Source organism: Charadrius vociferus, unplaced genomic scaffold (assembly GCF_000708025.1).
Source record: "Charadrius vociferus isolate BGI_N301 unplaced genomic scaffold, ASM70802v2 scaffold332, whole genome shotgun sequence".
Taxonomy (NCBI): Eukaryota; Metazoa; Chordata; class Aves; order Charadriiformes; family Charadriidae; genus Charadrius; species Charadrius vociferus.
The window spans coordinates 2,774,419-2,786,091 of NW_009647418.1; the positions used below are offsets into that span (position 1 = coordinate 2,774,419).

Here is an 11,673-nt window from a genome sequence, read left to right on the forward strand (position 1 = left end):
TCCTGCTGACCAGAGCTCAGAGTCATCTTTGTGGGGAAGGGGAGGAGGGGAAGTCATCTATAAATAGCTCATAGATAATACGGATTTATTTGAGATAGGGCATTTTATTTCCTTTTTCAGAATCCGCAGCCACTGCTGTAGAGAAAAGATGCAAGCATGTGATTAAGTCAGAAAGCTCTCAGATACTCTGTTCACCGCTGTTGCTATTACACGTGATAACAAAGAGCAGTTACCTTTTTTCCTGTGTTGAAAGTCTTGAACGTCTATATGACCTGCTACCTGGGTGGCTCTTACTATAGTTCCTCCTTTTGTTTTCCTTCTGATCCTTGTCTGGCATGTTTTATTTTCCCAGGATACTTCTTATTTCAAAACCCCCTATCTTAAAACAGGAATCAAATTTGAGGCTTGTGTTATGCTGGAGTTAAAACCACCCTAAGTAAGACCAACATACTGTTTAGTAGCTTGTAAAACTGGGGAATAATGCTAAAATTTGAAGCAAATCATTCATTTCTGTCCTGCTGTTGTGGTAAAAATGAACAACTGACAAAACAGGACAGTTGCTTTTCCTGTATTTCTGTAGCGCTATAAGCTTTGTTTGCAGCTACGTATGTGACTGGTTCTTTATATTAATTGTTATGGCTGGTGAGAATTGTTTTATTGGTGTATCACGGTTCACTTCTTGCAAAGTGGTGGAGTCAATATTTCTTAGAGGCACTGTGAAAGCGCTCTTGTAGAGACAAAAACTTTCAGAGCATGCACGATTTTGATTTTCATTTAAAAGGAGGAACTTTAAGCCCCTCTGGTGTCATAAGACATGGAAGCGTTATAAGTAAGTGAAATTAACTCATTTCAGGATATTAAACTTTAAAAATGAAATGCAGATTCTTCTAGAGGGCAAGTTATTAAATTTCTTGCAATATGGTAGTTTTCAGGCTGCATTGACTTTAAAATTCAGGACTGTCAGAAGCCTTAACATGGTTGTGTGCCCAATTCAGTTATCTGAAAACATCTGAATGCCCACCTTCGTTAGGCTTATGAGAATTCCAGTCCTACATCGTAATGTCATGAGAGTCCTTAGATTTTGTCAAGAGCTGTAGTAAATCTCTCAGTCATATCTGTAGGATGATCTGAAGTTAAAGTTAGCTCTTCTTTGAGCCAGGGATTAGACCAGATGACTTCTTGTGGTGTCTTCCAACCTATGTTATTCTATGATTATGCAGCAAGGCAGGATGCTTGCAGCATGGTAGCTGCACAGTAGAAATCATGTGGCAAGTGTTCAAAGAAGCTTTGAAAGTGGTGAAGGAGAATGTGCTGAAACATGTTGTATTGGATACTGTGCAGACATCAATGACTTGCCCTTAGGGGCCTGTCTTCGGAACCAGTGTAGAAACCTAACAGAGTACACAGGAAAACATTCTCCTGCATGGAACATCTGCATGTACCTATGAGTTCAGGCTTTGCATGGATTTGGATCGTATCAGATGAGCTCACCAGGGCCCTGTTTTTGCAAGTTATAACTTAGAAGAGCAGTTGTGATCTGTGCATTTTGAAATTGCAGAATGAGCAAAGGAGAGAAGACCTTCTGATGCTTTGCTTCCCTGTTTGAAAACAGGCGTGGAGCCTCATAATGAAAAATGGAGCTTTTTGTTTTAGGTGCCTGGCTCAAGCTTGGCCTAGGAAGTAGGGAACAGAGACTTGCAATTGAAGAGAGTTGGCAGGTTTTCTTCTAGTTTTTAGTGAAAGGGTTCCCAAATTAGCTTCTTTGTCAGTTTGAGGAGACAGAAAACATGAACTGATTTTTCACTTATGGGTCAAGCTGGCGTTACTCTGCCAGGCGCGAGCACAAGGGAGCTTTTCTGTGCCTCCCCCCGAGACTTTCCATCAGCTTCAGTAGACTTGGAAATCCTTCTGGTATTCTACATCCTACAACCTCCCAGAAAGTCTCCATTTGAAGTGAGTTCTGAAGTATCTTTAGCCCTGAATGAATGGGAAAGAGAAGTGTTGCTTTCCCCACTCCTGCTTTCAGGGTGTTTCTTACACCGGTGTCAGCTACAACTGCAACTCGGTGCATTTTCTCTTTGCTTATGGGTGTCTCTGTCCAGCTAGTTAGCTTCAGCATAATTTTTTCCTGTCCTCTTTGTGAACCCATGAAAAACTCTTGTCTTGTGTTTGTTATGCACATACCCTATAGCTTCTATCACATTTTGTCACTGGTTGGTTTAAGAAAAACATCGAACTCCCTTTCTGGAGGACTTGCAGTCTACAAAGAGTTGTCAGTGTGTTGTGGAGCTGCACCTTATGTGTCTGTCCTGTAAGTATACCCTGAATGTTCAAAGTGGGGGGTCTTTTGCACTCATCCTTTGGAGGTCTGAGTCTATAAAGCTGGGATCTTTTCAGTGTCAACAGAAGTATTTTTCTAGCCTCTGTAGTCTCCCAAGTGGATAAATTGCAATGCTTTCTCTCAAAGCAAGTGGATATTGTCTCTCTTAGCATTTGTTATTCACTTTGGTGTAGGATCTTTCCTGGCCCAGCAGTTGATGGGGCTAGTGCTCTTTCCTTTGGTTCCATCCGTGGGCAGGAGGTCATGTTGCTTGTTGGCAGGGTAGCCAGGTATGACAACTTCAAATGTCATTCCTGATGCCAGGCTCCCTTGGTGTTAAGCACCAGGGCTGTGCTGCCATGAAACTACTGTGGGAGGGACTGAGTTGAGAGAAGATGCTGAAACTGGCCCAGATGTGCACCCCCTGTGGGATGTCCTGGTCTTTTCTAGGAGTCTCCTTTGGGAGCTTGCCCTCCCCATGGTGCTTTGTGGTATGTGGCCTCCCTCCGGCAGCTTTCAACCTTGTGGAGGTATATGCAAAGCTTCAGGGTTGCGATGGCCGACTGCCCTGCTTCTGCCTTATTCACAGCTTGTTAGCATCCCAAACTGGGAATAATTGGCAGTGTGTATGGCTACTCAGCTGCCAGCTTATTTTGCACATTAGAAGACTAGTACTTAGGCTACCTGTCAAGCGATGTTGATGCTATTCACAATTATTCTTATAGAGGGAGTACACTTGGAATTACAGTAAGTAATTGTATGGTGTGGTTTGAGCTGAAGGAAGTTACGCTATTCCTGCTCATAGGGTAAATAGTGACAAGTGTTAGTAACAGCTTACAGTCTTGCTGGATTTCAGAAAACTCTTCTTCTGAGAGGTGATTTGGGGCCTACCTACACACAAGCTTCCTGTGCAAGGCAGGTCTGTGCTAATGTAAACCGAAGCCTTGCTTGTGTAGCTTGAACTTGGGTTTCAGCTGTCCCATCAGTGTATAATGGTTGTCGTTACTCCTGGCAACACCCAGCAATGTTAACATGAAGTCCTCTTAAGAGTTAGTTGTCCCTGTGATTCTGTCAGTGCTTATCTAGGCACAGAGCAGTCTAAGTATCTGAATGCTACTTAAATTAAGTTGCTGTCTTGCAATATTTTGTTTTGATCGTGCATATAATTATAGCTAAATCAGAAATAGGTACATTTACATTGAATGTAATTATTTAGCATTTCTTTTTAGCTCAGGCTAGGCTAAGAAGAGGAAGAAAAGATTTCTTCGTAATGCTCTGTTGAAATGGAAAGAGAACAGTACCTCCAAGAAAGCTGGTACATTGGAATTAAGAGAGTTCTGGCTGAACTTCAAAATCAGATGCTTGATATCTTTATTATATGGAGACATTGATTAATGGAAATATAAAATGTATTCAGTATTTGGTGAATTAAATACATCTGTTCTTAAAAGAAAATAAAATTTTTATCTTACGAAGCTCTTCGGTGTCATGATTATGTTAACATAATAAGTACTGGGATAAAGTATTAAAATGTCTTGCAGTGCTGGATGCTTTTGAGTCCAGACATGCACCAGAAAATTTACAAGAAAAACATTGATAAGTATGAAGAGGACTCCTCAGTGGTGAAGGATTGCAATTGTTCTGTGAAAAACACAGGAAGTTGAACATCCCACGAGTGCACTGGGACTTAACAAGCAACACTGCAGTAGAGAGACCCGACGACCAAATGTTTATCCTCTCAAATGTGAAGTTTCCCATGGTTGAGAAACACTATTTTTAAATCTTCAAAAAGAATTGTATATGCATCAATATAATTTCTTGTTAAGTTTCGTGTAACACTTGGAAACTGTTTGCTAGTAGGCTGGGTAGTTTGGCTCATGACAATAAAAGCTTTCAATAAAGGAATTAAAATATTGGCCAATGGCCTTGAATGCCTGTTGAAACATGTCTGAGCAAAACCCTTGGTGGGCTGAATATATTTGGTGTGTTAGCGGTTAAGAGTTTCGGTGTCCTGGAACATGCTGGTTCTGGGAGCGTAAGAAGATGGGATTGCAACTAGGTGTAGTTTGGCTCCGTTCTTGCAAAATTGTGAGGTTTGAATCTTCTTACTGTTTTTGCAGCTGTCTTTGGATCCTAGTCTTTGTGTCTCCCTGCATCCATACTTGATGAAATTTCCTTCGTATCAGCTTGATGAGAGTTGAGGTGTTGGAAATGTATGCTATAGGCTGAGTGATTACTGTCCAACCCATTAATAATGGCACGTGGTAACGGGCTAAACATGTATTGATGGGACTCAATAGAGCTGATTTGTTTCAGGCACTGGGTTGTATGAACAATTTCATGGTCTTTTGAGGGCAAACTGGTATGTTACAGAAGAGCTCTCAGTTCATAGCTTAGTGCTGCCAAGAGTCTGAGGTCCTGGTACAACTGCTTCCTCCTCAGTTACACAGGCCTGTGCCAGCTTCATTGTTCATCAGAGGCATTGCAGAAACGGCTGACCTCGCTAAGATAGCAGAAGATTACCACTTCTTAACCAGGTTAGCTTTCGCTGGGCTAGCAAGTCGAGTCATTTCAACAAAGGATCAAGAGTGGGCAGCCAAGGCGCAGAAAGGACTGGTGTGGATCAGTCTGAACTGGGCTGAGTGGCAGCCCCTGCATCTTCCTGATATTTGTTCATATTTAAGATTGCTGTTAATTTTTTTTCTCTGCATTTTAAACATATTTTTCTATTTAGTGAGTTCCTTTGAGAAAGAGCACTAAACAGAGACATTGTTGCATTATTCCCTCTTTAGGACTGTGCTTTGTCTGAAAGGCAAATTTATCAGGACAGATTATTTTTCAAGAGAGCTGCTGGGATTCATGTCACTCATCAATTGCACATGCTTAAAACCACCTGACAGTTTTAAAAACTGTTAAAAAGGCTTTCTAGTTCCTTTTGTTTATCAAAAATATTTGAGTTGGGTTTATGAGTTTCCTAGTGCTGTTATTTCATGCCAATTTCTGCTCCTTAAGCACAGGCATGCTTGGAGATCTGAGTTTATAAAAAGGCATGGCTGCATACGATAGTGGAGGACTGGACTTCGGAGCATCTTTGTGAGATAGCACCGCTGGCCCAGAGAAGAGGCTAGACACAGCTTCCAGAGTAAGAGTAGCTAGTGGGAGCATTCTATATTACCTTTTCTGGAAGACTAATCTTTGTCTTTCCTCCAGCCTCTAACAGGTCTGTTTGGATGCCATGGACATTGTGTAGACTTTTGTTTTGAATCTGTGTTCTAGAGTCTGCTTAAATACTTATTTTGAGTGAAAGAATATAGCTAAGAGCCCCATGGAAAGGTGATCTTTCTAATGAAAGGCTCCTGCTTTTCAGAACTTAGAAAACAAATATTCAAAGAGAAAGGACCATCAAAATTGTGATGGGCAGTCTGCTGTTTTTGCAGGCTTTCATGTTATAGCTACCTACTTCAAAAGACTTCATATGGTATTCATTCTACACGTGTATGGGACGCAAAACATTTCCTAATACCCAGCATAATTTATAATCTATAGTAAAAGATCAAAAATTGCCTCTACAGTATAACACAGGAAAGAAGAAATGTTTTCCTTTAGGAGTGCAAGTATGTTGATCACAAAGTTCAGCTGTTGGGATGAGCTGGAGTTGGCAAGGTGGTTGTGCTGTTAAAAGGTTTTGTGCATACTGGTCGGTTTTTGCTCAGACCTCAATTTGCGCCTGATAAAAATCTTGCAGATTAACACGAAGAGAAATTAAAATGCAGACTATTATTTTGTCTGGATCGGATGATCTTCCAGAAACATGATTTAAACGTAAAGTACTCTATAGTCAAATAATATGTAACGTAGATAATTACATCTCTCTCTTCTTTCCTTTCAGGTGGCTATGGTAGAAGTTCAGCTAGACGCAAACCATGACTACCCTCCAGGCCTCTTGATAGCCTTCAGTGCCTGTACTACTGTCCTTGTTGCAGTTCACCTTTTTGCACTCATGATAAGTACCTGCATTCTTCCAAATATAGAGGCTGTTAGCAATGTGCATAATCTCAACTCTGTAAAGGAATCTCCTCATGAGCGTATGCATCGGCACATTGAGCTTGCGTGGGCATTTTCTACTGTTATTGGGACTTTGCTCTTTCTTGCAGAGGTGGTGTTACTGTGTTGGGTGAAGTTTCTTCCTTTAAAGAAGGAAACTGATAATCCACTCCAGAGCAACAGTTCTACCATCACATCAGGACAGGCAGCAGCCATTGCCTCAACGTCCATTATGGTTCCCTTTGGATTGATTTTCATTGTGTTTGCAGTCCACTTCTACAGGTCACTGGTGAGCCATAAAACAGACAGGCAATTTCAGGAACTGAATGAACTTGCTGAATTTGCACGGCTCCAGGATCAGCTGGATCACAGAGGTGATACCATCTCCTCAGCTGTTACCCATTTTGCATAAACCTGTACTTAAAGAAAATAAATCCACTGTTCTGCTTCTGCCTTGTTATGTTGACTTCCCTGTGGATGAACTGGTTGAACTGTCGATTACTGTTTAAAGAGAGATTATAAATGTCGTTCTAAGCCTTCAGAGAGGGAAAAAAAAAAGTTGTTCCTTTCATAAGATTTTGGCTGGCATCTGAAGGAATGGATGGTGGGGTATGCTTGCACTGCACGTGCATCCCTTCTCTTGTGAGCACTGTCTAGATTGCTTCTTGTTCATGCTGAATGGTGGCTGTATAAACACATGGAAATAACATTGTAAATTTGGGTATTTGTTAGGGATGGATAGAGAAGCTTTTTTGTCCTCTCTTTATTTGATGTTGGCATTTACTAGAAGATACTGCTTGTCCGATCCATATTGCATGGCATGATACAAATTACTTGGGATATGCAGCAATTAGCACTTGGTTTCAGTGCTAGCGCTGTTCTCTCTAGAAAGCCTGACAGATGGTAGAAGTGAAAGCTTTCCCACCACTTTCCCCAGTATGTTTTGCTGCCAAGTAATTATTACTTTACTGATTTCTCCAGCGCCTTTTTCCCATGGCAGTTACACATTTTATAACTCGCTAAACACCCATGACTAGTCTTACTGCGATGTGGTGTGGCCACATGAGTAGGAATGAGACTCTACTCTTCCTTGGAAGAAAATAAAAGCAATAACTGTTTTAAAGTTCTCATGAGCTGGCACATATTATCTGGAGAGATAGATTTGCCTGTTTCCCATTTAGGAATCTTTTATAAAAAGAAGGAACTAGATGGAAATTAATCACTGGATAATTTTTTTTTTCTTGAAAATCAGAACCACTGCTGTTTTTTTCCAAGCCAAACTAGTAATTATTTTGTACTTTTATATTAAAAATATATTTTTAATAAATCCTCAGATACAAGCAGCAAAAGGTGCTTTCTCTGCATTGGATTCCCAAGTAATTAGCTATGCCTTGGTCTTCCTTGTTTAGAAAAAGTCTTCTCCTTGCTGAAGTGTTGTATTTAATAACTTGTTGTACATTTTTGCTTCCAAAGAATCTGGAAGACTACTTTCCTCTATGTAGATTTATTTATGAAAATAGGTTATTTGTAATTAATATTGCTGCTTATTTTCAGACACGTCTGTTACAGTGAGGCTACTGCATCGTTTTTTTGGTCTCTTAGATGAGAGGCTTGTCCAAGAAAGATTGCAGCGGTTGTCCTGGGCTGCTTCAGTCATTCTGGCTATGTCCAGAAGTGGAATTTTTTGGAATGCAGTCCTTCTGTGGAGCAGCTTTGTGCTTTTATGGGTAGAAGCTGGGGTTTTTTGAACACAAACTGAGACAGGTTTCAAGTCTAATGGAACAAAACTTGACCTCCCTATTGTAGCTAACACTGTGGAATAGAAACTCGGGTGTTTGAAATTAGACAGGAGTGAACGTGACAGTACGGTGGAGCTGTGCCTGATTGAGCCTGGGCTGAACGTGTTTGCTCACGCCCAACTTCCATCTCAGGTTATCCCGACATATTCACAAACTCTAGGATGTGCCTGCAGCATTAGCGTGGCAGAGCGTGTTTACTACTGAAGCAGCCTTGTGAAGCGAATGGGACTGATTTCTCGTGTCAGCACCACCACAGTGGAAACCAGTGTTGACAAGGTTACCTGTGGTGTATTGGTATTCTGAAAAATAACCATGCAAAAAATCCGTGCTAGGCTGTTTTTTGGGTGGCATTCTTGCAGGGGTGTTCTTGGTTCACAAGCACAAAACGGCTCTCCACTTGCCATTTTCACAAGTCCTGGCGTACAAACGTCAGACTGGATTTTCTCTAGCTCTGCTATTACATTATGCTTCAAGTATATTCTATTACTGATGTAAGTCTGCTGATGGTGAGAATGGTGACCACAGGCGTTCATTCATGGAGCACTGGAAGGATTATGTTAGTAAAGGCATTCATGAAGCAGCATTCCAAAACACGATATCTTAGTAGTAGGCACAAAATCCCATCCTTTACTGGAATACTATTCCTGTCTTGGGGGAAAAAGACTCTTAAAAACCCTCGGTAAAGGAAGAAAACCTGACTTGAATCTTTACACTTGAGCAAACTGTTGAAAGGGTGCTGTCAGGCTTAAAAGTTACGCTTGTGTCCATAAGTTGTGTATTTAAAAGTTACAGTGTTGTCTTGAATGGAAGTCCAGAAAATATATTTTCCAAGTTTATTTTGTAAAATTACTTGCTGTCCTGGACGATAAGTAGCTGAATTTCTCTTTATCTTGTGGATCTTTTACAAAGTGACAGAGACGTGTGGGGTTTTTTGTTTTAAGAAATACAGAATTAGAAGCTAGTGGGACAATCTTATTTTTAACTTTCTCAAGCTGGTAGGTTCTGAGCTAATGGCGCTGTTATTGCAGCTGCTTTTCTGACTATTTTCTGCACTTTAAGCCATAATATCGAGTATGTTTCTCTAGTTTTCCAGCTGTGGAAATGGTCATGAAAGTTATGCCTTGGGCACAGTCTTGTAGCTGTGTGCCAGAGGCAGTAACCAGACCCAAACACATGGATCTGAACGTTAAGAGTGCACTTAAAATTTGTTTTTTATCCCTTATTTATACTAACGGTATTACGCATTTACCTCAAGCATTTTAAACATTGGTTATTGTATATCACTTATTTAGATATAAAATACTATACTGAAATAAAATATACTCAATTGTTGCTGATTATTTATCTAGAGGCCTAAAATATGCTTATTTTCTCTATATCCCTTATCTCTTCAGCTCTATTGTGCTAATCTTGTGTATTTCTAAGGGTCTTTTAAATGTATTCAGTTACTCATTTCGGTCATAATACGAAGATAAAATTTCATGTTCAAACAGGGAGGTATAAAGAATATAATGTAGCTGACATGCTTTGCCTCCTGTCAGCACTGCTTAAATCTTGGGACTAAGCATTTTGTATTGTTACTCTCTCTGAATGCTTCAGTAGAAAAGTAGGTTATCTTTCAGCCTAGAAAACGCGAAGAGTCAAGGGACCAAATGAACGATAAACAAGAGGTGGTACAGAAGCATGGTATTAATCAGGTGAACTAATGACCCACTCTCCCAGTTTGTTTTTCACCAGCTGGCTGCAGTGCCACCTTCCTTCGGGCTTGTGGGTGATGCTCAGCAGCGCTTCATAGATGCTCGCGCAGCCCTGTTGAGTGCTGGGGGTCCAGTGCGTGGGCTGCCCTGGGGGCAGCGCTGGCTGAGATCCGGTGCTCTGCGTTGCCGGCAGTTATGGATGAGAACTGCATGTTATGCACAGAGAGCAAGTCAAGTTGCATTAATACAAATATTAATTGAAACATGATCTGTTATAACTTCAAAAGTGATATTGGGTCACAGGTATGGATCAGGCTAAATTTGGGGGAGGTGGGAGGAGATGATTATTTGACTACTTTTGTATGGCTTTGCTTTTATAGCAGATAATAGAATCCCTGCTTCTTCTCTAGGGCAATGTGAAAGACCTTGAAACCAACAGAGTGCTATTTCTTTTCAGGAGAAATAAGCCAGAGGAGCTGGGCAAAGAGTCACTGTGCCTGTCTTCCAGCATTTTGCTGCTTGTGCTTTTTCCTATTTTTTTTACTTTTTTTTTTTTTTTTCTTCTTGCTTTTCCAAAACAATGGGGGGTGGGAGGAGGCCTCTTGAGCAAAGCCACCTGCAGAGTATGCATATGTGGGCAGCCTTGAGGGGAAAGTGAGGCAGACCACAACACGATACACCCCAGTGTGGATTTGAGACTCAATAAGTAACCCAGGATTGTGTTCTTATCTCACATCTTTTTTTTTTTTCTTTTTTTTTTCCTTCAGCATCCGGTTATTAATTTTGGCTGTCATCAAACATTGCCTGGGCCTCTGCTAAAACACCATCTGGATCAGCCAGTTCAATCTAAATAAAAAGAATACAAATCAGTTATGCAGTGTAATTGAATACACTTAAGGTTTTATAGATATTGATTACTCCAGCATTAACAGAGAATCTCCTGTGTTTCAGGACTTTAGTTTATATTGCAGCCTTTCAATTACTGTTTTTGAAACATTGCTATCAGTATGTTGAATGTCACTTCATCTCAAAATAGCTGTGTGGAGTGAACTGATTCTCCTTTAATGCATTCTTAGACAAAACTGGTTTTGATTTGTAGCCTGTTGGGTCTCGCCTATTGTTTCAAAAGGTAAGTAATTGCAGTCACCCAAGTGAGCATCGAATGTCACACGAAAGCAGGAGTCTGGAGCCACCTGCGTGCAGATTCTTGAGAGGGAAGTGCCAAAGCCCTGCCAGGAACTGGTCATCTTACTCTGACCTGCTTTATGTCCTGATGCTTTCTGGGGGGTTTGTGTGTGTGGTGTTCTCCCAGGCAGAACACATCCGGTCTTTTTCTCATTTATTTTGTTACAGTTTCTGAAGCCTTGGCTCCAATAATTACAATAGCAAATATCTCAAGTCTATCATGTTGTGTCTTTCCCTGCCTCTGTGGTTATGTTGAAATTCTGCCGTGATGCATCCCCATCACCTACGTACTGGATTCCTTCAAAGCTTGTGAAAATTGCTCTCTGGTTTTCAGCCATTTTCTGTCCTGTGCATCCCCACCCTTTGCTCCTTTTACCTGCTACTGAAGATGCAGCGATGCTTCTCCCATGCAGAAGTTCAGATCCTCACTGTTTAACCTTTTGCCAGGTGAAAGCTGAATATTCGTCCATCTCTGGTTTTGGCAGTTTCTAACACTCACCCTACATCTAATTTTCTCTAACAGCTGCTTGCAACAGTAATTTGGCAAAAGGTTTATGAAAATCTGAAGTCAATTTTTCTCCTTTTATCTGTTACTTCCTTCATATTCTGAAATAAATAAATCTCTTCC

General features: G+C 40.8%; 2 protein-coding genes across 2 annotated transcripts in view; one reads left to right on the forward strand and one right to left on the reverse strand.

Annotated features, from left to right (window-relative positions):
* ORAI1 (ORAI calcium release-activated calcium modulator 1) overlaps nucleotides 1-6,818 on the forward strand; it is a 9,153-nt gene extending 2,335 nt beyond the window's left edge. The window contains exon 2 of the mRNA XM_009880287.1: nucleotides 6,210-6,818. Coding sequence (XP_009878589.1) covers nucleotides 6,216-6,776 — 561 coding nt within the window. The 5' untranslated portion in view covers nucleotides 6,210-6,215 and the 3' untranslated portion in view covers nucleotides 6,777-6,818. The remainder of the gene's footprint in view (nucleotides 1-6,209) is intronic.
* Nucleotides 6,819-10,637: 3,819 nt separating this feature from the next.
* The window catches only part of MORN3 (MORN repeat containing 3), an 8,853-nt gene continuing 7,817 nt past the window's right edge, over nucleotides 10,638-11,673 (reverse strand). Inside the window, exon 5 of the mRNA XM_009880288.1 lies at nucleotides 10,638-10,706. Coding sequence (XP_009878590.1) covers nucleotides 10,638-10,706 — 69 coding nt within the window. The remainder of the gene's footprint in view (nucleotides 10,707-11,673) is intronic.